This window comes from Apus apus, chromosome Z (genome assembly GCF_020740795.1).
Source record: "Apus apus isolate bApuApu2 chromosome Z, bApuApu2.pri.cur, whole genome shotgun sequence".
NCBI lineage: Eukaryota > Metazoa > Chordata > Aves > Apodiformes > Apodidae > Apus > Apus apus.
Window position 1 is genome coordinate 77,676,598 of NC_067312.1, and position 26,776 is coordinate 77,703,373.

A 26,776-nucleotide genomic window follows, 5' to 3' on the forward strand; every position below is an offset into this window, starting at 1 on the left:
CTCATCTGCTCTGTGTCCCTCTCTGTGTCCCACTGAACCTGGGAAGCAGCTGTTCTCCTTGGTGACACAGCAGAGTTCCTCACTGCATGGGAAGAGGAGCCAAGGCCGTGAACTGGCAGGAGGGGAAAAGGACCTGGGATCATGTCTTGGGGCCAGACAGGATCTTAGGGATATTTAACACAAATTTGAAAAATTCATTGGGAAGGCAAACTTTATTTTTGCTTTCCTTGTGATGATGTAGTCAGTATGAAGAGATGGGTATTTTTCATAGTGATTGGTAGTGTAAATATTAACATTTGAAGACAATATTTGAACTTGGTGCTTCCAGCTCAACCTGTTGAGAGTTTAAGGATTTTGATCACATGACCTATTCCAGGTCTTACTGCACATATTGAAATTAACTCCTTTCTCATATTCTATTGTGTGAACTGAGTTAAACTACATGTATTTTTCTGAACAATTTTCTGTGTGTCTGCTTGACAGCATCTGCTTTTTCCACGGTGGATTCCCCTGCCCCAAAGTGAAAAAAGCACAAAAAGGATATTACAGTGATTGTAAAAATCCCTGATCTCCCTGGTTTTTTTGGTTTTTTTGGAGTCTGGCTGATGGCATTCAGAAGCCTCCAGGACGCACCTGAACACAGAGATGTCCTCCTAAACCCCAGGATTCAGGCCACTACAGGCAGGACCAGATATTACAGGTTCCCCAGCCAATTTTTGGGATTCTCAGCATTACCTTAAGCACCTCACAAGTACGTGTGAGCTCAGCCCACTCCAGTTTCCATGTGCCAGCAACCACCACTGAGAACAGCCCAAGCCTCCACATCTATTTCAATTTGCTTATTATTTCTCTTTTTATTCCAGAGAAGAACTGAACATCTCCAGGTGCTCCTGCAGGCGTGCCAGCCTTCTGGCAAGTTCCAGCTGAAGCACACCACCATGATCCCTCTGTCTTTCAGCAGCCTGGCTCTGTCCTGACTGCTGTACAGCCCCTCTCCCACCCCTCAAGTGTCCCCAGGGTCATGTTGTCCATCCCCCCGATCCCATCAGGGCTGCAGGTCCTTTGTGCAAGAGACAGTCAGTACTGCAGAGCTACACAGGGTCTGGGACTCCAGGCTCCTGCCCTGCAGCACACATTTGGGATCTCACATCCCTCCCTTACATCCATCTCTGCTGCCAACCTGAGCACTTGTTCCTCCCCTGCTGCTTACCAGGGACAGAGCTGTCCTGCAGCACCTCTCCCACTGCCACCCGCAGCTGCCCCTTGACTCTACCCCTGTTCCAGCAACATCTGTCAAGCAAACCAGCCCCCTTACCAGCTGGGTGGTGGGGCTCAGCCAGGAGCTACAAGCATTCCTTCTCCAAAGTCAGTCTCCTCTTGAGCTGCACAGCCGTAGCAGGCACTGCCCTGATATGCCCCAGGGGATCATCCTCCCGTTTCTCTCTGTCCCCCCCAGCTCAGTCACACTCATCCCAAGAGCCCCCCATGCGTGGCACTCCCTGTGCTGAGCACTCCTGGCGCAGCAGTGAGGCTGCTGCCCACATGCTGGGCTCTGAAGGTGGAGCTGGGTCAGCTTTGCCTCTGTCCTTGGGCAGACCAGGGCTTTGACCACTGATCACACAGCACCACCACAGAACAGGCAAAATGGTGACAGGTTCTCTGTGGTGGTGACTTGACAGGTTGGGACTGTACACCAGAAGTCAGGTATACACGTGCACATACATGGCCAGGGGCAGGGCTGCCAACTGACTGTCGTCTCTCAACTCTGGTTTTGCACCCACTCCTGACCACACCAGAACCCCCTCCCCAGCAGGGCTGTGTCCCACAGCCTGGCAGCACCACCACCCCCTTCCCAAGGGGTAACCCCAACAGCCAGGCTGGAAAATTGCACTTGGTGTGGAAAGCACCTCAGTTACCAGAATGTAGACAACTTTTAAAATATGGCATTTTATTTGGGGCAGTTTTCCTGAAATTATAGAAAAAGGTACTTCTCCTGTTAAGAAAGAAGTGTTTTGGACCATGTTGCAGCATTAATCGATCTGCAGAGGGGAGCAGGCACATCAGGTTGTGCAGCACAGCTAGGCCAGGTTGTCCCAGGGCAGAAACTATCTGGACAGCTCATTCTGGCAATAGAACAGAAAATCCAGCTGGGATCCAGCAACCGGTGTCAGGCAGGGATGACGAGGCAGATCACAGAATCATGGAATGCCAGGTTGGAAGGGACCTCAAGGATCACCTGGTCCAACCTCTCTAGGTACTAGTGTAGTTTATATGAGGTGCCTCAGCACCCTGTCAAGCTGAGACTTAAAACTGTCCAATGTGGGGGAATGTGGGAGACTATTCCAATGTTTGATGGTTCTAATGGTAAAAATGTGCCACTTGTGTCCAATTAGAATCTCATTAGGAGCACTTGTGCCCATTACCCCTCGTCTTTTCCATGTGACTCCTTGTATATCAGGAGTCTCCATGCTCTTGGTAGCCACCCTTTAAGTGTGGGAACATTGTAATAAAATCTCACCTGAGCCTCCTTTTCTCCAGGTTGCACAAACCCAGTTTTCTCAGCCTCTCCTCACATGGCAAGTCCTCCAGTCCTCTGATCATCCTTGTGGCCCTTCTCTGGACCTTCTCCAGTCTGTCCCATCCTTTTTGTAGAGCAGGGACCAGAACTGAACAAAGCACTCCAGGTGTGGTCTGACCAGCGCTGAGTAGAGCAGGATGATGACTTCTTGATCTCTGCTGGTGATGCAGCCCAGCATCAGCAGGTCATCACATGAGGCCCTGTCCAGTGACCCTCCATCCCCTGCAGTGAGAGCCCCGGTCCCAGGGGACAGCAGGGAACCCCCAGAGACACCCTCAATGCCCAGCTCCTCCCAGTCCCAGGGGAGCTCAGCTCCATGGGCTGGGGGACACCCAGCCCCCCAGCACCTCACAGGCCCAGGAGTCCCTGCCAGGGGTGAAGGACATGCACAGGCTCAGCCTGTCCTGTCCCCTCCCCAGCGCTGTTCCAACCCTCCCTACCTGAGGGCTTTACCCAGGGGGTGGGCAACATGGCGGGGGGGGGGGGGGGGGTGTGGATCTGCATCTGCCTGGGGCTGCTGCCCACGAGGTGCAGTGGTTTGGGAGCCCAGGCACTCTGTGTCTCTGCCTGAGGGGTGACTTCAGCCTCTGTGTCTTGTGTCCTGGTGCCAGAAGCTGAGGAGATGGGGACCAAGGGGCAGGAACTGGGCAAACAGCACCCGAGCTGCTCACAGATGTCTCTCTATGTCTGCTCCAGCTGCATGTCCCCTCGGGTCCCTCAGCACAAACAGAAGAGGAGCCAGACCACACAGGACATGTTGTCAGACTCTGGGTCTCCTGGCACAAACGGTCACTGACAAAGCAGCTTCAAAGCAAGTGCTTCCCAAACAAACAATTAAATGCTGCAGGGCCCCCAGGAAGGGATCTGTCCAAAGCTCGGGCTGGGGAGGCCCCGCCGGGTGCACCAGTGGTCCTGCTAGGAGCACACTTCACCTGAGGAACTGCTCACTTGTAAATTACCCCAGCAGCAGTCCCAGAGAGGAAGAAATCAGAGGCTGCTGACCAGATATTTTTTATTTAGTGAGGTGACACTGACGCTGCAAAATCCTTCACGAAAAAGGGAGTTGAGTCCAATGGGGGTTCCCCCTCCCTGAGCTGTGAGAGCTTCCCGGTGGCAGCTCTGGAGAAAAGATCGACCCTGCTCTCTGGTCAGAGGATGGTGCAGAAGATGCTGCCATGGTTGTGGCAGCCCCTGTCCCCCCTGCGGGTTATGCTGGAAACCCCCTGCCCTGGGGCAGCTGCGCGGGTGCCCGTGGCTCCTCCTGGAGGCTGTGGCCGTGCTGGGGGGTTGCTCAACATGCACCCCATGTCAGACCTGGGGAGAGGAGAGACCCGTGGTCAGCAGGGCTTGGACACTCTCCTGAGGGATTGTCCCTCCCGGGAGCAGCAAAGCCCAGCAGAGCAGGATGCTCGCCCCATGTCTGCTGCAGACCCAAGAGCTGCAGAAAATTGAGATGGAACATCCAGCTTCACTGTAGCGCTTGCCTCTGGTTTCCCAGCCAACACCTCCAAGTGACTGCATGTCCTGGGGGGTGGGCTGGGAGCTGCAGAGGGAATCAATGCTGGGACCTCCCAAGACATGCTGAAAGGGGCCCAGGTTTGGAAACCTCGTGGAGAAATGTTGAAGCTAAGTGCACTGGAGGAGGTGCCGAGTCTCCTCTCTCATGCACTTGACTTCCACGGTATGGGAATCTGCAGGATCAGGTGAAAGCACCAACCTGGGAGATCCCATGGCCTAACCCTCCCTCAGTCTTACAATTCTTCCAATTTCATTGTGCCCTCTCTCACACCCTAGACCAAGATTTGTGGCCCAGGGAGAAAGAAGAGTCAAGGTCAAATTTCTAGCTAAAAAGAACAATCTAATGAATATCCAGCCACCATATAGGATTGCAGCCCCAGCCTTCCCTCCCCAGTGTCTGCTGAGTCCTGTGCTGACTTGTTTGAACAAGGCCTCTAATGATGAGAGCGATTGAGATCTAGGTGACAGCAGCTGCTGAAGAGAGCTTTGCAATGCCCATTACAGCTCTGCAGCTACAGCCCGACCTTTGAAGGCCAGCAGAAGACATGTCCTCACACTGGCACAAAGACCAGGGTAGCTAAATGATGCCTGGGAGCAACAAGCACTCCAAGATCCATCTTCCCAATTTCTGTTCATGCTGCTCTGGTAGCAAAAGCCTGGCATGGAGCCTGGTGCCTGCAGCCACCCCCTTCCTCAGCAGCACAGTGCAGACCAGAGGTGGCTCTGGCCTATCCTCCTCCCTCCCATTCTCTGCCCTGGCTACACCTCCTGGGCTGCCCAAGCTGCAGGGACAGCAGTGCAGCACACACAGAGCCTCCAGGCTCCAGGGCAGCCGTGCAGGATAGTGAGATGCCATGGCACAGAGCAGACGTTCCTGGGCTCACAGACATCGTGAAGACTCACGCAGGCCTCTCAAGGAATAATCCAAGCCCTTCAGTGGCTTTAGAGGTATCCCATGAGGAACCTCTTGGCTCCGTGACCTGCAGTGGTTCACCACATGGGGCTGGTACCCTGGGTAAGCAGGTGTGGGAAGCTGGGGTGAGGAGCTCCAAAGCCCCCCCATGCTCTCCTGACACAGGAGCACAACAGGGGCTTGAGGGTCATGGCTGCACCCACGGGGACAGGGGTCTCACCTTTTCCTGAAGGTGAGAAGCACGTTGTTTTGGATGATGCAATCGCCTGCACTGGACATTGGTCGCAAAATGGATTTCTTGGATCTCCCTTGGAAAATGAGGTTTTCCTTCACCAGGCCTTTGGCTTCATCAAAGAGAGCAATGCCATAGTCCCGAAAGGACTGGATCCTGTTCTTGGTCACCTGCAAGATAAGCTCTAGTCAGGATGGCCCAAGCAGAAGGACATTGTTCATGTGGGTCTTTGATCAACACAAAGCCAAGCCCCAAAGCTCTTCGGCAGGTTCATAAGCACTCCCAGCCAGTCTGGGAGTCTAGCAAGAGTTCAGCCCAGACACACAGTGACCGTGCACACACAAGCTTTCCCAAAGCCTTCCACAGGTCACTGGTGGCCTCAGCTGACAGCTCAATGCAAGATGCCACAAGTTTCACTGCAGCTGGAACCCAGCCTCCTGCTGAAACACAAGTACAGATACTGCTGAATGTGAACCTGCCACTGCTCCTTGCCCTCCAGACTCCTCATGGTGGTTCTGACAGGCTGTCAGCTCTTTGTACGTGACAAAAGAGCACTCAGGAGTCTGACAAGGCCACAGCACTTGCTGTGCCATCATCAGAAAGATCAGTTTGGTCCTTTTCCCTTCCTGGCTCCAGAGGAACACCTGCTGGGACATCCCAGCCAGTGCTGCCCCCTCTCTGCCCCCAGGAACATCTGGGGCTCTGCCCGTGGGCAGGTGAGAATGGCAGCACCATGGAGCCACCAGCACTTCAACAAGGACTGGGCCAACACTCTGCTCCACAAATGAACCCTACCTGTGTGCTCCAGGAGATGGGACCACAGAAAATAATGGAATTGTGGAATGGTTTGGGCTGGAAGAGACCTCAAAGACCATCCAACCTCAAAGATCATCACAGGCAGGCACACCTCCCAGCAGCCCAGGCTGCTCCAAGCCCCATCCAACCTGCCCTTCAACACTGCCAGGGATGCAGCAGCCACAGCTTCCCTGGGCAACCTGGGCCAGGGTCTCCCCACCCTCACAGCCCAGAATTTCTCCCTCACATCTCATCTCCAGCTCCCCTCTTCCAGCTGGAAACCCTTCCCCCTGCTCCCATCCCTCCCTACCCTTGTCCCAAGCCCCTCCCCAGCTTTCCTGGAGCCCCTTCAGGCACTGGAAGGTGCTCTAAGGTCTCCCTGGAGCCTTCTCTTCTACATGCTGAACACCCCCAAAATGCACTGGTTCGTAGCCTCTGGTCCAGAGGACAATTTTTTCTATGGGCATGGTTTTCAAAAGGCATCTGCAGCCCTGTGGGCATCATGCAGAGCATTCATCTCAGCAGGGTTTTCTGTACACTCATTTTAGGGCCCTTTTACAAGGACTTAAAATGCATTTATCTGTCATTTTGATGCACAATGTCTCCACCTCAACAAAGAACAGAATGGAGGCAACCTTGAGCCAGGTCCTAATTTTGGGAACTGGCTGGATGCTGGAACACTGCCTCCAATGTCCAAAAAATCTAGTTCAGATGCCAGCTCCCCCAGCTCTTCAGCACAGCTCACTCAGCCTGCACATCTCCAAGAGGCCTGTGGGATCACCCACCTGGCTGTGCCACTCGGCTGAACTCTGGGGACAAGCCTGGGAGAAGGTAGAGTTTGGTGAATGTCATTACACCAACATGCACAGGCTTTCCCCTTGAGAGAAGGGGGGTCTTTCCTACAAGCCATCTGTGAACCCACATGTGGAAATGATGACTGACCTGTCCTTCAGCAAGGCTTAAACATCGGACAGATGTGAGAAGACACCTGTAGATCACTGCCAGTGAGGACACAGCCTTGAGACAGGACTTCCAAAAGTCAGTAGTAAGCATCAGCTTGCAGGAACCCTTCCGCCTGGAAAGCTGCTGCTGCTCTCAGCCCTCCTTCCACGTTCTGTCCCTCAGGGTGCTGTGTGCTCTGGGCCAACACCACCAGCTCTGCTGGGACATGTACTCTTCCTTCTTCATGAGCAGGACACAACGCTGCTGAGACTAGGGCAGATCTCAACTCCTCCCTCTGCGCCCTACAGAGAGCTTCTAAACCTTGTCTTGACAGATGTGACACAGGTCAAACCCACTAGGGATGGAAATGTCACTTTATTCTGAGTGGTGCACTCTGGATCTGCAATTGCTGGCCTGATGAATAACAAATGCTTAAGTCCTACCTACCCCTCAAACAATTTCTGCAGACTTCCTTCCACGCTACTCCCAGTGACTGCCCACGAAAACCCTGCAATTAAGGAATGCTGGTGGAAGGGAGCTCTGGAGCAGGACAGGCCACAACACTACACCAAACCCCTGGCTTTGTCCTTGCCAAGGTCTGGAAACTGCCAAGGATCTTGACCCAACAGTGTCCTGTGACCTGTCCGAGAGCTGCACCACCTTCCAGACCAAGAGACCTCCCAAGGTCCATGAATCACAGCTTGTGCAGTTACCCCTGCAGCACTGGCTGGCACTGTGGAGAAGGGGTTGTTTGGCCCTGCTCTCCAGGCAGCTGTGGGCTGCTATTGGGTCCCCCCTGTAGAGTTCTGAAAAGAGTAACAGACTCAAAACAGCTGCCCTGACAAACTGGACATTGAGCTCGGGTGGGGCCTCCTTTGATAACCACCTGGACCCTGTTCTCTCAAGGAGAGCCCCTCCTTTGGCAACCACCCTGATCAATGGGACACTGTCCTCACTTGATAAGGAGCGATGTCCAGTGAGAGGAGCCCCATGAGGCACAGCACCACCTTGGAAGGACCCCTGTCCTGTTGAAGGACAGGTGGCATATGTGACAATAAAGTCAACTGCTCAGTCAACCCGGCTGGGGGGGTCCAAGTGAGCACCTGGACACCCATGCCCCACCAGCTCATTGCCAGAACATTCACGAATCCAACACTGAGTCTGCACACGTGGCTGAGCTTCTCCAGGAGAGGTGGGGTCAGGTGCCATCAAAGAGAGAGACTGGAAATGCTTGGGACACCCACCACAGCTCATGCCAGGACCCTCGCTGGATCCAAGGCAGGGGGGAAGATCTTTCCTATCCCCTCTTTCTTCATCTCTGTCTCTCTATCTCTGTCTCTCTGTCCCTCTTCATCTCTCTCTCCCTCTCTGTTTCTAACCTTATCGAGCCACACCAGACCCCGGAGACCCAGCGGGGGGCTCTGGGAGCCCTTCCCCAGGGCCAGGCCAACTCGCAGCCCCCAGGGACCTGGCAGCACTCACCGTGACGCTGGCGGCTGGCAGCAGCTGGAGGCCACAGCGCCGGTTGCCAACGATGTCGTTCTCGATGATGAGGCCCTGGCCGCTGCAGACCACGCCGTGGCTGCTATTCTGGTAGATGCCGTTGCCGCGCAGCTCCACCCGGCACTCGGCGCCCACCAGGACACCGCCGCGGCCGTTGCTGGAGATGCTGTTGTGGGCCAGGCGGGTCAGCTGGCTGCTCTGCAGCACCCACACGCCCCCCTCGCCGTTCCCATGGATCACGTTGGCCACCACGTTCAGCGCCTCGCTGCTCCTGACGTGCAACCCGGCAGCTGCCCACCAAAAAAAAAAAAGTCAGGGGTGACGAGCTTGCAGCCCCACTCACTCGCGACGCCACAAATGCAGTCCTGCTTCTAGAAGCTACTGTTTCCTGTCATGATGTGACTTTCTGATTGGGAGCTCAAGGAAAACACCTCACACACAGATCTGAGGGCTGGAGCACCTGTCCCATAAGGACTGGCTGGGAGAGTTGGGGTGTTCAGCCTGGAGAAGAGAAGGCTCCAGGGAGACCTTAGAGCACCTTCCAGTGCCTGAAGGGGCTCCAGGAAAGCTGGGGAGGGGCTTGGGACAAGGGCAGGGAGGGATGGGAGCAGGGGGAAGGGTTTCCAGCTGGAAGAGGGGAGCTGGAGATGAGATGTGAGGGAGAAATTCTGGGCTGTGAGGGTGGGGAGAGCCTGGCCCAGGTTGCCCAGGGAAGCTGTGGCTGCCCCATCCCTGGCAGTGTTGAAGGGCCAGGTTGGATGGGGCTTGGAGCAGCCTGGAATGGTGGGAGGTGTCCCTGCCCATGCAGGGGGGCTGGAACTAGATGATCATAAGGTCTCTTCCAACCCAAACCACTCCATGATTTTATGATTTCCCCAGGGTGCTCTTGGCCTGGTGGCAGCTGAGGAAGAACCTGGTGGTCCCCTGTGCTGGTGAGCCAGGACAACACCCTGTTCTGCACACCACCCCGTCTCATGAAGGCTGGGAAGAGCTGCAGGCCCTGAGCTCACCTCCATTGTGGTTGATGCTGTTCAACTCCACCAGTGCCACGCTGATGGGGTGCCGGGCAGCTGGGTACTCCTCCTCGCTCTCAGGGTCGTTCTCCCCACCAGCCCCTTCCCTCTCCTCCTGGAAGCTCTCGCTGCTGCCCTGGTCAGGGGGATGGTCACTGGTGTCGTCCTTGTGGCTGAAGACCGCTACCCCGTAGATGCTGTTGTGGCTGATCTGGTTGTTGATGAGGTGAGGGAGGCTGGAGGACATCATCCACACGCCACAGCCCTTGTTGCCTGCACAGAAGGGTGGCACAGCTCCCTGACTCAGCAGGGCTTGGAGACCCCCCCAGCCCTGCCCGAAGTGTCTGGCAGCCCTCATCCAGCACAGGTGGGATAGAGGTAGTTCTCCTCTTGGAGCACACATGAAGGCTAACCCTACATGTCAGGGGGCCACAGCTACCCTTTGGCCCTGACTGGGTCCCATTGTGCTGACATGAGTCCATGAGCTCAGTGGCTTTGCTTCCCCACCTCCATCCTCTCCTGTCACTGTCCATGCTGTGACCTCAGCTCAAGTCCCTGGTTTAACTCATGCATCAGGAGGTAAACACCAGTGCCCTGGGGCTCTGCAGGGTGGTCAGGCTCAGCCCTGGCTCCATGGACATGTGGCCACAGTGCTGGAAGCCCACGTTTCCTCCCAGGATCAGACATGCACTGGTCTCTCCTCCTCCGGACTGGAAGTTCCCAGGGCCAGGGAGGGAGCAGCTCTGGGAACACGGAGCCAGGTTTCCCTGAGGCTTGGCCTTGGGGTCCCAGGTTCATTCTCCAGTGTCTAAAATGGGCTGAGCTGCAGCTTCACCACCCACAGCATGGCTGGGCCCTCCAACCACCCTCCTCCTGCCTTGGCCACTGCTACTCCAGAGACCTCAGGGACCTCCCTTTGTGTGCCCTGTACCCTCACTGCAAGGGGCTGACATTGGCCACCAGCACAGCTGGCCACCACCTCCAGCTTTGCTGGGATAGACAGACAGACACACACAGAGCCATGCTACATGACTGCCAGTGTCCTGTCCATCCTAAGCCAGGCCAGAGAGGAGCACAATCCCTTCCAGGGCACCCAGCACAGCCCCTCCTGACAGCCTGTCCAGCCCCAGAGGACAGGGAATGGGCACAGTCTGACAGTCACTCTCCAGCCTGGCCTGCTCCTTACCACAGATGGTGTTCCCCTCGATGAGGCCCTTCCCGTGCTCACCCACCACCACACCATCTGAGTAGCCGCAGGAGATGAGGTTGTTCCTCAGGATGGGGTCCCCGCCATGGCGGATGTCTGCTCCACCCCACTGGTTCTCGCAGATGACATTCCCTAGGGTCAGATGGGAAGGATGAGGTGACCAAAGGAAGAGCAGAGAGAACCTGGCATGCCAAGACCTGGTCCCAGTGAACAGGTCCCATGCATCAGAGCACAAGTCTCAGGAGCTTCCCTGCTCCGCCATTTCCCTGGCATGGGACAGTGCCAGTACCACCAGCTCCCTGTCCTCAGAGGTGTAGGCTGAGTGGAAAACCACTCAGAGGTGCCATGATAGTAGGAAAATGTCATTGGCAGCATTCGCTTATAAACTGGGTATCACAGGAGGGATAAAATGTAGTCTGCATAGCAGAGTGCTCTGGAGCACAGTTCCATGTTCCAGCTGGGTGAGAGACAAAGGGAACAACAGCTTAGAGGGCACACTGCAGAAAGACATACTTCCCGTGTCAAGGTAAGAAACACCACCAACTAGGGAATGGAAACCAGGGCATTACCACATGTAAAGTCACCCAAGAACAGTAACAAGATACATTTTGCAACCAAACAATGAGATAGAGCTTAAAGAGAGAGACTAACTGGGCACAACAACTGCATTTTCATTTCCCTACCTGTGATTTGGCCTCTTCCGTTCTCATTCACTGCTATTCCAGCAGCCAGTCCCTGGAAAATATGGTTCCCACTGATGCAGGGGAAGAAAAGGCAGTTAGGAGCAGCAGGGATCCTGCTCCACGTGGGTCCCTGCACCCCTGCAGCCCCTGCCCAGGAGCCAGGGGAGGGGGCTCATGCCAAGCAGGGGGAGCTGCTGAGAGCCCACCGGCTTCCAAGGAGGTGAAAGCACAAAAGAGGCACCATGAAACACTTGTCAGAGAGAGCACTTGAAGAGCAGGAAGAACTCATGGACATCCGAATGACCACCATGCCAGACCAGCTGTCTGTCCAGCCACGGCGCCATCTCCAGCGGTGGCCAGGTCCCACCTAGGTGGAAGCTGCAGAGGAGTCTGCGAGGGCTTCAGCCCGTTTCCCCCTTAGTTCCCAACCGAGGGAGGTGATGAGAAGCTTTATCAGCCATGAAACTGCTGCTCCAGGAGGGGCCCTGAAACCAGCAGGCAGATGGTGATCATGGTTGATGGCAAGAAACATCAGAGTAGAGGTGTCACCCACTGTCCCTTGGGCTTCCACCCACCACCTATCAGGAGGAACGAAGTCTGGGAGGCCCAAGCCCACCACCAGCTCCCCCTCCACAATGTGACCCTGAATCACAGGTTTGCTGCTGAGGTTTAGAGTGGAACACCATCAGGTTGATCACAAAGAAAAAACACATGTAAAGTGCCCTGCCTGGCACTGACTCTGCCCAGCATCCACCCAGGAGCACTCACTGGAGACAGCTCTACTCCACTGGGCTGTGCAGGGAGTGGAGGAGCTTCTAAAGAGAGAGCCAGGATGGGATGGCCGTGCCTGTGGTGGCTGCCCTGGTATGGCCACCTCACCATGGCCACCTCACCATGGCCTCTTCATCGTGGCCACCTCACCACGGCCACCTCACCATCATGGCCACCTCACCATCATGGCCACCTCACCATGGCACCTCACCATCATGGCCACTTCACCATGGCCACCTCACCACCATGGCCACCTCACCATGGCACCTCACCATCATGGCCACCTCACCATGGCCACCTCACCCTGTACCCTTGAGCAGGGACAGTCACATCTCCATCACAAGGTGCACACGGGGGTTGCAAACGATGTTGCAAGAAAGCCTGGAGAGAAGAACCCCTGCTGAACCTCTCCACCCCATGGTGTTCCCTCTGCACTGCTGGGCCCTGCCAGAAGAATGTAGCTTTGCTCAGAAATCAACACCTGAGAGCACTTTCATCATCCCTTGCTGTTATGCCTGGCCCTGACCCTGTGTTGTCAGGGCTGACATGCAAGCTCCTCCTCTCCAGGTCCCCAGCCAGACTAAGGGCTCAGGCACCCTGCTTCTGCGTGTCCACACGGGCAGCCTGCTGAACCTCACCAGCTCTGCACAGACCACGGACCTGCAAGGAGTCACTGTCATTAGGACTGCAGGACTCAGGCTAAAGCGCTGCTAATTATCAACACCTGTATGAATGTTCACACTCCAGCTATGGGGCCGATCCAGGGCAACCGTTCTCTTCCCTTTGTGCCCTTCCCTGCTCTGTAGCACCAAGGTGAGCTGTCACACACCTATTCTGATCACCCACAGCCATGGCAGGTGGCGGGAAGGGCTGGCAATATGGGCTAGATGCCACTCACATCTGCAACCAATACCATGCTCCAGCTGCAATCCAATTTCTGGGTTCACTGATACCAGCTGGTATCACCAGGTAGAGCTGATGGCATCAACCTGAAGAAAGCCTGCCAGACACCCATGCTAACATCTAAACCAAGCGGTATTAAACACACTCAAGTAGCTCCAGGTGTTTAAAGCAGAGAGGTGAATTGGAGCAACAGTGATTGGAGTGCCAAGCTCCATTACTCCCCATCTTTCAAAAAGCACCGTGACTTGTGTGAGTTGTTCATCTTGAACACAGCCTCTTTCCTCCTCAGACCCTGGGGGAAAGCTCAGGACTGGCACTTGGCAAAGACCTGGGTGCAGCAAGCAGAGAGAGGGAACTCACAGAAAGGCACTAGTGCACTGTGGTCCTGCCTCTGCTCTATGGTGTGCATCGGAAAAACAAAAAAAAGTGTGCATAGTGGGAGGAATAATTCTTAACAGACGAGGGAGGAGAGAGAGGTCAGTGCTAGCTAACATACCTCACAGCAGGGTTTCCATTATACAGAATATAAATGCCAGCTTCTTTGTTCCCATAGATCTGATTGCTACGGATGATGCCTCTTCCGTTGCCAACGACGACAATGCCTGAGCGAAGGCCACTGTGTATCTTATTGCACTACGGGAGTTTTTTTGCACATGTAGGGAGAATAAAAGCGAAAGGAAGGAAAGTCACTCATAAAAGTGAGCAACAGGAGACAGCAACCACAGAGAAAAGCAACAGCTCTCAACCCTGCTGGGGAAAAGGCCAGGGGGTAATTAATCTAGCTGCCAAGAAATCACTCTCCAATAGTCAAGGCACCTGAACTTTTACTGCTCTTTGGGGCTGTAGCACACAATGCTGAATTTCCCTTCCTGTCATGCCTGCAGCCTCTTCTTCCTCCACCAGCTCCTGCTGCCCTCTCCAAGGGCTGTCCTGGACCCAGTGATGCTTTGCTTCTCACAGCCCATCTGACACTGGGCACGGCTGGTGGGGCTGCAAGTCCAACACCTCCCTACAGCCACCAAGAGGAAAAGACCCTTAGTGGGACCCCACAGGAGCAGGAGGCAGAGGTCCCAGCAGGGGGCTGAGTGTTACAGCCTGGTGCCTCTTCTCATGCTGCTCGATGCCACTTTGCACAGCTCGAATGACCACTCGGCAGCCACACGGCTGCTGTCTTCCCTGTTCATGCCCCTGTGGTCAGGAGGACAATGGGACATTCCGAGCAGGGCAGCAGCCATTTGCCTCGTGGAGGGGCAGGATAGGAGTCACCACACCAGGCCAAGCAGAGAACAGCTCGAAGATGCAGCCAAGGCCAGCCACAGCATCTGAGCTGCCACCTCCTTCCCGGGCCACAGCCCTGCCTGCCCCACCTCCTGTGCAGGGCTGAGGTGGAGAGCTCGATGCAGCCACAGGGACACTTCAGTGGCAGTTTGGAACCACTTCTTCCTCCCTGTGTGGTGGGGCTCCAGCTCATTCAAGGATGAGAATGGATACAGTACTCAGTAAACAGGGACAAGGCCATCTGCTGCACAGCTGGAGACCACACCATTCCCAATTCCCAAGGAAAAGCCATGCTGCTGGAGAGCAGGCTGCTGCTCCCTCCTGCCTGAGGCCGAGCAGAGCCGAGACCCTCTGCCAGCTCCTGGAGCAGAGAACACAACTCCTAGCCTGGGAGGAACACTTCACAGTGCTGATTCACTGCCTCACTTGCACAAGCTCACTCATCACACAGGGGTGTTTATTAGATAGGGAACATCCCCCCCTCTAGGCACAGCAATTTTGAGGCACCATCAAACAGAGCAGGAGATGATCCACACACCAACAGGCAGCCCTTTGCTGTGCCCTGCCCTTCTAGGGCAACGCATCAACAAAACCTTAGGAAACAGGCTGAAAGAAAAAGCTTACAGAAAGGTCAGTGTTTTCTACACTGGGAGATGGATCCCTGCTGCCCCTCGGGGAGAAACAGCACCTGAGAAAGTGTGAAGCTTCCAGCACGGTTGGGGGGACATACCAGGACAAGGGGGTTGGCTCCCTTACGGATGTCCACCCCGGCCTCACAGTTTGAATGGATGTTGTTGTCTGCAATCAGGCCTCCTGCTGACAGGCGCAGGAATATCCCTGATGCTTTGCAGTGGTGGATGTCATTCCTCATCATGATGACCTGCAGAGAAGAGAGGCACCTGTAGCTGTAATTGGAAGGATGAGGAATAGTACAGGAACAGGCTGCCCAGGGCAATGGTGGAGTCCCCATCCCTGGAGGGGTTTCCAAGCCATGTAGATGTGGTGCTGAGGGACATGGGTCAGCGGTGGCCTTGGCAGGGCTGGGGGAACAGTTGGACTTGGTGATCTTAAGGGTCTTTTCGAATAAAAATGATCCTGTCATTGTATAACACAACGAAAGGGTAGAGCTCTCCCTCCTGCAACCTCTGTGCATTGACAATCTCTTCACCTCTCCTGCAGCCCAGGATATGCCAGGCACACCGGGTAGCTGAGGGGAGGATCAGTGCACGTGGACAAACAGTATGGATAAGCCCACTGGGCATTGCCCTGATAGTGGGCCTGCTAGGGATGGGGACCTGCAGTGCTTGGTGCTGCACAGAGCCAGGTTTTCCTCCAGTCCTGGCACATTCATAGAATCACAGAATGGTTAATGTTGGAAGGGACCTTAAAGACCCTCAGGTTCCACCCCCCTGCCACGAGCAGGGCCACCTCCCACCAGACCAGGCTGCACAAGCCTCATCCAACCTGGCCTTGAACACCTCCAGGGAGGGGGAAGCCACAACCTCCCTGGGCAACCTGTTCCAGAGCCTTCCTACCCTGATGGTGAAGAATTCCTTCCTGATGTCTAACCTGAATCTCTCCTCTTTCAGTTTAAACCATTAGCCCCTGCTCTCCACGTTCAGGTGTGAAGCCAAACACTTCACTCCCCGCACTGTGCTCACACCCCCTCAGCAGTTACCATCCCACCCCCATGGCACGACAGACCTGCCCCTCCTGGCCCAGCAGGGCCCAGGGTCACCAGCACCATCCCCCTGCACCAGAGCACAGACACCAGGTGTCCCAGCAGCAGCACGAGCTGCCTGGCGTGGTGGAGCCTCCCACAGCCTCACAGGGCAGCTCAGCACAACTCCTGCCCAGCACCGTGTGCCCTCAGAGCAAAGGTCTGCCTGCTGGGGCAGGAGGGGCCTGGCCAGCACATCACTGACACCACTCACCATGACCTTGTTTCCTCTAAGCGAGTAGTTAAATATTTATGCAGGAGCAATCTTAAATATTTTCCAGCCAGAAAACATAATGTCTTAAAACCATGTCTTCTGAGTGCTAAAAACTAATCCATAAATTGCCTTTGGATATCCCACTCCAATCAGCAACACCAATGAGAAGGTAATTAAGTTATACCTCCTCTTATTTGCTTACTCCAGAAAGGTGCTTCATGCCATCTAAAGGTGGAGTTCGGCAGGGCTCGACAGCTGCCCCTCTTAATCAGTCACTCCTGCCTGCCCGAGGAAGCTGCAGGAGGTGGGAAATGCAGGCAGGAGCGAGTCCCCAGCCCCAGATCCCATCCCAGGCTTCCCAGTGCCTGAGGGTGCTGGCCATGCCAGGACACTGAGCCCTGCCCAGCTCTGCTGTGCTCCCGCTTCACCTGCACCTTGTCCCCATCTCACAGTGAGCACTCCACTGTCTCCCACTGCCTGATGCTCTGACATCCATGGGAGCCTTTGGGTCAACTCCCAGCTGAGCAAGCTGTCACTGACAGCAGCAATGGGCTGGCCTCACTTCTTCCCCTTGCTAACAGTTAACACCAGGCTGCTGAGTGAACAGCAACAAGCTGAGGGGAATAAAGGCAAAACAGGGTCCAAGTGCTGGACCTGCGTGTGCTGCCAGCCCACCTGTAGTGGAACAGCCCCCAGTCAGCTGCTGAGCAGCACAGAACAGCTGCTCCCTCTGACTCTGTGGACACCTTCGAAAGGCACCTCTGGCACAGGTGTCCCTCGGAAAGAAAGGAGCTGTCCTCCCCTGCCAAGGAGCAAGGTGCTTATGCAGGCCTCGTCAGTCCTTCCATGGGGACTGCAGGTGGGAGCTACAACATCACAGCAAAGCCACTTCCCAGAACCAGGCAGAAGAACATCCCCCTTCCTCTCCCTGCACACAACTTTCAGTTGCATTCTTCAAGCCTCAGACAGAGAACTGGGCCCAAATCCTGGTCTGCCTCGCCCAGGCGAGAGGGATGGTGTTACCCTGGGCAGGAGGCTAGAAAGGAGCCTCCCAAGTCCCCTGACACCACCAGCGCGGGGGATTCTGGAAGCGAGATTCTCCCCCAGCCCTCCCTACCACCGGAGCTGGAGAGGAGCTCAGGAACTGAGATGGAGAGCTCTGGGTGAGCACAGGGCTAAGTGATGCTGCGTGGAAGTAAAACAGTTCAGCCTCCAAGCACACCTCCCCAGCCGAAATCCCTCCTTACTGCCCACTTCTGCCCACAGTAGAAACCGAGCCCTGCAGACACCTAGCCCTGCAGGCTCCCCTGAAGCAGCCAGGATCAGCCACAGCAAGGGGCAAGACCCAGGGGAACATCACAGTCCCCAGGCCTCTGTGTTTGTGGTATGGGCTGTGCTGGGATCAGCAATGGTGATGACAACCACCAGCACATTTACAGAGTGGGAGTTTGATTTACAGATCGAATGGGCAGAGCAACAGTTGCCACCTCCAATTGCAATGATGCAGGAAGCAGGTGGCTCAAGTGACCTGCCCTTGCAGGGGCTGGCTCCCCCACAGTGTGCATAGGATAGAAGCTGGTGGAGCAGGAGGGAGAGAGAAGTGGGCTCGCTGCTGCCTTCACAGCACCTTACTGTTCTGTATGCAGCGCACTGCGTAGGTCAGATCCTTGAAGACATTTCCTTCCAATTTTGCTTGCCCTCCTGAATAAATGAAAATTCCTCCCTTCCCGTCCCTGAAAAGGCACTGTCGGATGATGCAGCCTTGCAGGGAGTTGGCCAAAGACTGGGCGTCCTTGTCCTGCTGCAGCTCCTGCTGCAGAGACTTGAGCTGAAGGTCCCTCTGCAGGGCATGCAGCCTGCCGCCTTGCAGCGCCTGGCAGGGCAGCCCGGGGGCAGCCTGTGCATCCTCCTCCTCCTCGCTGCTGCCCGAGTTGCTGCCGCCGGAGCTGGGGTGGGGCGCTGGGCACTCCTGCTCCTTCACTGCCCTCAGGTTCTCTCCAGGTTCCGTGTCCCCCTGCACCGACCCGCACATGGCCAGAGCACCCGCAGCAGAGAGGAAGCTGCTTCGGTCTTCCCCCACGACGACTGGGCAGGAGCTCAGCGGCCCCAGTGGCGACTCCCCCCGGGGATTCCCCCGGAATACGGGGCCGGGCTCCGGCGTGGGTGCCACGCAGGACTTGGCCAGCACGGCCAGGTGCCTGCAGGCCCAGCTGCGGTCCGGGCTCGGGCAGCCCTCCACAGTCACAGAGGCATTCTCGCTGCCCGTGAACTCACAGTTCTCCAGGATGCACAGGGCCACACTGCGCAGGTGGATGCTGGACTGGCTGAAGGAGCAGAACTTCACCTGGCAGGTCCCTGGCGCCTGGATCTGCAGCTGCCCACTTTCGAAGTTGCAGTTGTCAAACTGGACGTAGCCTGAGGCTGTCTGAAGAGCAAGCACAAGGGGGAATTACTGCACAAAGTGAGAAAAAGCAGCCCTGGACATACCACAAAGTCCTTCCACAGCAAACAAGCTCAGACTCACCAACACAACACTCGTTCAGGTGTCACAGATTCAAGAAGCTCACACCAAGCAGGGCTGCAAGCTGAATGAGCAAGTATCTTGTAACAAGTGGCACCTACTGACATTCTTCCCTGATGGCAACATTTCCTCAACCCCCTGTCAAGACCCAGCTCTGCAGTCCCAGCAAGGCCCAGCAGCCACGGCAGCAGCCTGGGCAAGGTGTGCCAGGATCACTAAACCTTAGCAATGATCCCTGCACAGCAGAGTTTGCAGCCTTCAGAGGGGTGCCTTTGCCAGCTGGCATCATTAATGGACTCGAGGGTTTACTGGGTGAAACAGCAGGTAAGACGACATCAAACATGGCCTAGTTGGCCAGAGCACTGCAATTCTCCCTGGAGCTGCTCCTGGTGGAAGGATGCTGCATGCACCAGGCCCCAAGCACAAAGCAAAACAGGTAAAAATTATCACCACACTGCTGCACAGGCATTATGTTGTGACACTGCGGCAGGGGAGACACATCCATTCTATGTCCCCTGGCTGTGGTTTCCCATCTGAGTTGCTGGCACTTGCAGAATGAGGAGCCATTCCAGCCACGTCCTCTGCTTTGCGAGGCAAAGCACAGAGCAATCTCTGAGAGCTGGCAAACCACCAGGGTGACTGTGCATGGCCAAGTACTTCTCTCCTGCACAGGCAAGGTGAGTCTGCTTATTTAGAGAAAAGGCCAACAGAAATGCAACAAGGTACAGAGGGGCCAGGCCAGACCAGCTCAGTAGTGTGCCTGGAACTTCACTGTGCTCCTAATTTGACTAGGAAGCTCCTGAATTGTTATTGTCTCTTCCCAGGTAATCCCTTGATTACCTAGCACACTGGATTACAAGCAGAGAGATCAGTAGCTTGTGACAGGTGATCTGGGGAAATTTCACAGAGATTTCCAGAGTCTACAGCAAAGACACTGTCCTAAACTTTGTGTCCAGCCTTGAGCACTCTCAGAAGTGGCCATACTGCAGACAGGTTTTGAAATACATTTCTTTGTACCCAAAGAAAACCACACAGAAATCCCTTCAGACTGCTAGCCTGCTCCAGGCTGAATCATAATCTTCCCTTTCAGTAATTAAAAACCCCACTAACTGAAAGGCACATAATCACAGCAGCTTCTGAGAAGCTGCTTTTCAAAGTCCCTCTTAAACTGCAACTTGCAGGGTTTCAATGACAGTCAGCAGGATGGGTGGAAGTTTGCTTTCTTATTTTGTTTTCTGCTGGTGGATCTGGGAGGAAAGGCCCCCGTTCATGGGTGGCAGCCGAGGCACTGTTGCCCCTGTCCCCCAAGGATGGGTGGGCACACCAGCCGGCCCGGCTCCCCAGCTGGGGCTTTCCCAGCAGGTCTGTTTTTCCCACTGTATGCCAGTGTTTTATTTTTCTCCTGGGGACTTTCAGAGAGTCCAGGAGAAAGTGCAGCTGCCTCTCTGGGAAATCAAAAGCACCTGAGACATCACCGGTCAGTGCGAAAACCAGAGGACCATAATAACAACATGTGATGCAGGGCAGTGGAAACAGTCTAGAAAACCAGAATTGCTCTGAAGGAACAAAAATATCATCATCTATTGGCTGTTCCAGGGGAAAAATGGAAACTAACAGTATCTGTTGGCTGCTTAGAGTGGTGGTGTGCTACAGTCTCTTCAAATAGATGTAATTTTTATCTAAAAGGGAGTGTCTCTCTCTGAGGAATGTCATGTCCCGCATGTGCTTTTCCTTCCTCAGGTGGCTGCACAAACAGCTACGAGGTGCTGGGCCCGGGTTGCTCAGCTGGGACACTGACTGTGACACAGCATGTCCTCAATGCCAGACCCTGTCCTCTCACTGGATTCCCTCTGGCCCCACTTCTGGGGTGTCCCCTGGGACAGTCTGTCGGGTGCACCCTGGCTGAAGTCCAAGGCCCTGCCCTCCAGACCATGACCATGGTTCATGTTTACACTGAACACCAGGATGTCTGGACCCCTGAGCTCCCTGCACGGCAGCGGGCTGCATGGCAGGGATCTCCCTTGAGCAGGGACACCCTCAAGGTCACCCCTCCAGGCTGACAGTCTCTTGTACCTGACATCTGTAACAAGGTAAGCAACAGTTTACATTAGCCCTAAAGGTATATTCCATGCTAGCTACATTTTTTTAATACATATACATATACATATATATATATATCCAGCTGTAGTTTAGTTTTTAGAAGAGTAGCAAGTAGTGGAGTGTTTGCTGCTTAATTTATCATTAAAATAATAATTTAGATTATTATGAAATAAGTGCTTCATTACCAAATTATTGCTTAATCACCATTTGATGACATGTTGATTATTACCTAATCATCAATTATCAGCTGATCATCATTTAGCCATTAATAAAACCCTTTCACTTTACTCCACAACAACGAATTCTCAATAATTCACCTGGGACAGATAGTTTGGCCCCTTCTGAAATCTAATTCTCTTCACATCTGTATTACATATAGGGATGTAAGGTATAGGTAAATCATCTACCTTAAGCAGACCTGCTGTTGTCTCTCTGATAAGTTTGAGTAAGCTGTATTAATATATACCTGTTTGCTACTGGTCCATCCCATCATACCATATAATATCATATAACAGCATAAACCTCATCCATACAGCATATACTACTCTAATATACTATACTATACTATGTGGTATAGTATATGCTGGCATAGCTTATTCTATTGACAACTGGTTGTTGCTGTAATTTTGGTTGTTGCTATATGATTGTTTCTGCTACTGATTGCTGCCATACTAGTGACTGGGACTGTATTATTAATTGCTGGCAGCAATTTGGAACAGCCTGATACATGTATCTTTGCTCTATTAACTCAAGGGACGTGCCAGTGGTGATGCGAGTGGCACTTGTGGCAATGGGTAATGAAGCAGAGACATTCAGAGCACAAAGCCCTGCACCCCCACCAGCTGGGGGTCCCAGGGGCCTGGCCGTGGCCCCCAGACCGGCAGCAGGACCCCCCCAGCCCGCCGGCCTCACCTTGTAGAGCAGGGAGGTAAGGCGGGGCGGCATCAGCACCAGGTTGCAGAGGCGGGCGCTGGGGCAGTGCTGCTCGATGGTGGCCAGCAGCACCACGTCCCCCAGCCGGCCCTGCCCCACCAGCTCCACGGGCACCCTCAGCAGCAGCTCGCCCGGCTCCTCGTGCAGGCCGGGCAGCAGCACGAGGCGGTCGTAGGGCCCGGCGGCGGCCAGGGCGGCCCGCAGGCTCCCAAAGTCGGCCCCCGCGCCCACGCGGAGCCGCCGCCGGCCCTTCCTGCGGCGGAAGAGGGAGAGGCAGCGGGAGGCCTCCAGGTCCTGCGTGCTCTTGGTCCAGGTCTTGGAGGCCAGGTAGTGCTGCCTGAAGGCCTCTCTCCAGGAGGGCGGCTCCAGGCCCGGCTGGTTGGGCCAGTTGGGGTGTCGGTGCTGCAGGCAGCCCAGGCAGAGCTGCCGCCAGCGCGTCCTGTCCAGGCTGAGGACCAGCTCCTGCCAGCCCCGGCAGACCAGGCTGCAGCGGCCCAGGTCAGGGAGGCACAGGTGGGACAGGATGAGCTGCCACAGCTCCACAGGAAGGCCGCCCACCTCCATCAGCACCTGCAAAGGACAGGATATGGGGTCAGCCATGACCCTGAGTGCTGTGGGGCACTGAGGAGAGGGAACTCAGCACAGGCAGGGACCCCTCATCAGCAGGGACCCCATGACAGCAGGGACCCTGTGACAGGAGGGACCCCGCAGCAGAGACCCCATGACAACAGGGACCCCGTGTCAGCAGGGACCCTGTGTCAGCCAGGACAGGCCCACCTGTCTGCCTCTGGCTGGCCGTGGCATTGCTGTGTCTCCTGCCGTGGCTTCCCCCATCAGCTCCCAGCTGGTGGCATGAAATGAGACCCCACCTCAGCTTGAGGCCACTGCTGCTGAGGGCATGCAAGACCACCAAGTCCCTCTTCTGCTCTGGCTTGTGCCACCACCTGCCCAGCCTCATTCCCCACATCCCAGCCTGAGGTGCAGCCTGTGGCTGCCAATGGCACAATGCCCCTCCTGATCACAGGACTTCAGCCCCTGCTCCCCATGCTGGCCCCCCGCTTGGGGCAAGCCTCCCCATGTCATTGGAGACCTCACACCAGTCTCCACAAAGCACTGGGCAAGAGACTTCCTAATGTGGGATGATTGCTGGAAGAGTGTCCTGGTTTGAGCCAGGACAGAATCCCTTTTCTTTCAGTAATTTTACTTTTCAGTTAAGTCTCTTCTAAGTAGCTGAACTTGCTGAAATATACTGCATGTTTTTCAGTCAGAGTCTGCTTCTAGGACTGCTAACACTCCATGTTTGTAGTTACAGCTAGAGAATGGTGTGCAGAACCAAGGCCGCTGCTTGGGTCTGAGAAAACATCTTACACTCTTCATTTAATTGCAAACTCAGCATTAACCCATATGATTTACAAATCAAACCTATATTCACCTGTAAGGAAAGATACAAAATTGACAGAACCTTTAAAACTTAATGCAGGTAAAGTGCACTGAGTCTGTACCATGATCATTCCCCAGGCAAACCCAGCTGTTGACAACATCAGGGGAGCCTGGTGTGCTGACTCTGAGGATACCAGCACAGAGGGTGGAGGGGATGGAGACACCACAGTCAGGCTCTGTGATAGAAGGGGGGCCTGAAGGTACCATGGAACTGGTAAGCTGCACAATTGGAGACATCATGGCTAGATTCTCTAGTAAACATGGGGACCTGAAGGTCCCCTAGAACCGACAAGTCACATATTTGATGTCCTTGGCCAAAAATCTGTCACTCTTTTGACAAACAACTGTCCTTTGGTGAACTTTGCTCATTATAATCTCATTACAATACTAAAACACACCTCCATTCCAAAGCTACCTCCCTGGGGAGGGAGACCACCCCTCACTGAGCACATGCTCTGAGTTTTCTCCAATCTGTGCCTTCAAAAGCCAAGCAAGAGACTTTCACACCAACCATGACAAAGGGCTGGGCAGCTGGAGTCCCTCGGGCTCCACCTGCAGATGACAACCCTGTGCAATGGCCCAAGAGGGGAAGGATGCCAGGGAAGATGCCAGTGCTGCCAGGGAAGGTCCCATCACCAGCCTCTGCCAGGATTACCCTGAACTCCTGGGATCAGCCAGCGGGCTGAGCCTCTTCCCCCACGGGGACACTTTTGGGTAGGATTTGAACACCCAGTTACACCAAGTGCACCCCAGGAAACTTAGAAACCTCCCTTTCCCCCTTTATTTCCCCCCCTCTTTTACTTTTCATTTTCTCTTTCCTTCTCATTACTTTACATGTTAGCAGCCAGGCTGTATCACTCACATTCCTGGTACCTGCCCCTGCTTTGTCAGCTTTATCCCCAGCAATCCAAAGAACTTGTGTAGCTGTTGCTTCAGTAAATCACACTATTCACTGACCCAGCCCAGAGCATATAATATGACCAAGTTCCTGGATTGTGGTCGTGTCAGGTCATGGAATGCTGCTAGACGGATGGTGCAGCCTCAGTGCATCTGTAATCCTGAGAGACCAGGATCGGCACTAAAGCTGAGCTGGGCACCACTCAGAATGTGAGCCCAGCTGTCCCACTCCCTCTGGTATCTGAGAAACAGCAGGAACACAAGGGGGTTTATTTTCTGCCAAATTACTTTCTCATTTAACACAACACCTAAATAGGGAGGTAGCTGGAGAGGAAAATGTTATCAGTGACCAGAAAAAACAACAATGCAAAATGGGGCCCTCCACCACACTTCAGTGCTCTTGCCCCTGAAGCAGCCTGGTGCATGTTACCCTGCATGCAGCAGCCAGAGGCTGGTGCTCCAGTGGGGTGGGAGCCCTACAAACACCACTGGTCAGCCTGCACATCCATGGGGCAGCTTCAGGCCAGCTGCCTGCCCAGGACAGCCTCCAGCCCCAGCCCCACTCCAAGCAGCTCAGGCCTTGCCCCTCATCCCCACAGCTGCCTGCTCATGCCCACCCATGCAGGGCACATGTACCAGGAGGATCGTGTTACCCTCTGCTGACACAATTCACCTCACAGATGATGCTGTGAAAAGCAACTGGGAACCAGGGTCCTCTCTTCCCTCATGGATGCACAAGGCATAGCAGGCAATCACTCGGCTCTTTGGACAAACGCAGGGAATTTTACTTCTCCCTGCAGACAGCTTGAATTCCAGCCATCCTACAGCTATCATGAGGAATCTGCCTGGTTGGAAAAGACCTCAAAGACCATTGAGTTCAACCATTAATCTGACTCTGGTGAGTTGAGTGCTAAACCATATTTCTAAGGACCACATCTACACATCACCTCCAGGGACGGTGACTCAACTACCTCCCTGGACAGCCCGTCCCAAGGCCTAAGAACCCTTTCAGTTAAGAAGTTTCTTCTAATATCCAATGTAAGAATCAGCTCAAGAAAGCACAGACTTGCCTTGAAACCAAGTTCCAAGTTGGTCTTTAGGGTCCTACCCAACGCCTGGGTACCCAGTGGGGGATCTCCCTCTCTAACTTGACTGGAAAAGCCCACTTTTGCTGCCAGGCTCCTGCAGCAGCACTGCCCACAGTTTGCTGGTAAGGAAGCTCTGGTGACAGCAGCACCACGTCCCTCAGGACTCTGGTCTGTGGCTCTTGGCAGCTCTGAGCCTCTCCCCTGGTGTGACATCCCAGCCTGGGCACACGGTGCCAAGGGAAGCAGACATTGGCACTGGAAGTCAGAACTGGTGGGGGGAAGACTTAGTCTCACACCCTTTCAAGCAGGAAGACAGTTCAATGTTTTCCCTTTGCTGGTCCTCTCTCTTCTTAGGCTTGTCATTACCAGTTAAACTGCGATACACCTCAACCCGAACTCTGCGGTAGCAACACAGGGAGTAAAATAAACATGAGCCACTGTCATTTACCACCAAACTACTACAATTAATCAAGCTCTACAACAAAAACCCAATAAAATGACGCTATCTGCCAGTGCTCCGCTCCCTCCAGCACCTCCCCAGGAGAGGCGATGCTGTCACCAGCCCAGCCAAGGGCAGAGGATGCCGCTGTTCCCAAAGGGCACGGAGCGCTCGAGTCCTCGGGAGCCCCGGGGCCATCTCAGCTCAGGGCCCGGGATCGGCCCGGTTCTCTCGACGAGGTTCCGCGGTGAAAAGCCGCCGGCGGTCCCCGCTGCGGACCACGCCTCCGGGACGCGGGACCTGATCGTCCCCGCGAACGGGGCCGAGGGCTCGGCACCAACCCGGGGCAAGCGCGGGCAGCTCTGCCGAGACCCCACCGGCGGTGAACCCCTCCCGCCGCCCCCCGACCCGCCGGCCCTGCTGCCGCCCAGGGCTCGCTCCGGGCTGCCCCGCCAGCCCCGGTGGGACCCGGCGCTCACCCACCTCCGCCCCGCTCCGCCCGCCCCCGCTCAGAGGGACCCGGCACCGCCGCACCCCGCTCTCACCTCCGCCCGGCCCGGCCCGGCCCGGCCCGGCCGGCTCCCCCGCCTCGGCCCCGCCCGCCGGGACCCGCTGCGCCCCCGGGACCCGCGCGGCGGGGGGGGCGGGGATCGGGGCGGGGCCAGGGCCCTCGCCCCTCTCTGATTGGCTGAGGGGCACGCCCCGCACGCACTCCTCTGGCGTCACCGCTGGGCGTCAGGCGGTGCGACTGCGTCACTCGGCGGCGCGCGCGCGGCGGAGGCAGCGAGGCCTGCGGGGCCGCCCGCCCGCCCGGCCCGCCCGCCATGGCAACGGCAGCGCCCGCAGGTGTGTCCTGAGCCCGGGCCCGGCTCGGTGGGGACCCTCTTGGCGAGGCCTGGTCCGGCCCGGGTGGTTGCGGCGGCCGCGCAGGCGCGCCGGGGCGGGGGCCGTTCTGCCGGGCTCGGAGCGGCCCGCAGCCGCCGGCCCGCGCTCCTCTCCCCTGCGCTGCGCCGCCGGCCTGACCTTGAGCACGATCCCAGCCCGCCGCGCCTGCCCGCCGGGGCTAAGGACGCCGGTCCGCGGGGCCG

The 26,776-nt window shown here is 55.6% G+C and overlaps 1 protein-coding gene across 2 annotated transcripts; it reads right to left on the reverse strand.

Moving 5' to 3' along the window:
- Window positions 1-3,576: 3,576 nt before the first annotated feature.
- Window positions 3,577-26,314, reverse strand: FBXO10 (F-box protein 10). 2 transcript variants are annotated; one of them, XM_051643503.1, is made up of 11 exons: window positions 26,234-26,314; window positions 21,804-22,394; window positions 17,898-18,695; window positions 15,067-15,216; window positions 13,555-13,691; window positions 11,385-11,455; window positions 10,681-10,833; window positions 9,492-9,767; window positions 8,461-8,771; window positions 5,230-5,411; window positions 3,577-3,892 (listed from the first exon to the last, which is right to left on the reverse strand). In XM_051643503.1, exons 2-11 carry the CDS (start codon window positions 22,386-22,388, stop codon window positions 3,727-3,729), a joined length of 2,829 nt encoding a protein of 942 aa, XP_051499463.1. In that variant the 5' UTR covers window positions 22,389-22,394; window positions 26,234-26,314; the 3' UTR covers window positions 3,577-3,726. The 2 variants fall into 2 exon arrangements, with proteins under 2 accessions (XP_051499463.1, XP_051499464.1); XM_051643504.1 differs by lacking the exon at window positions 13,555-13,691 and having other exon boundaries at window positions 11,385-11,436.
- Window positions 26,315-26,776: the final 462 nt, after the last annotated feature.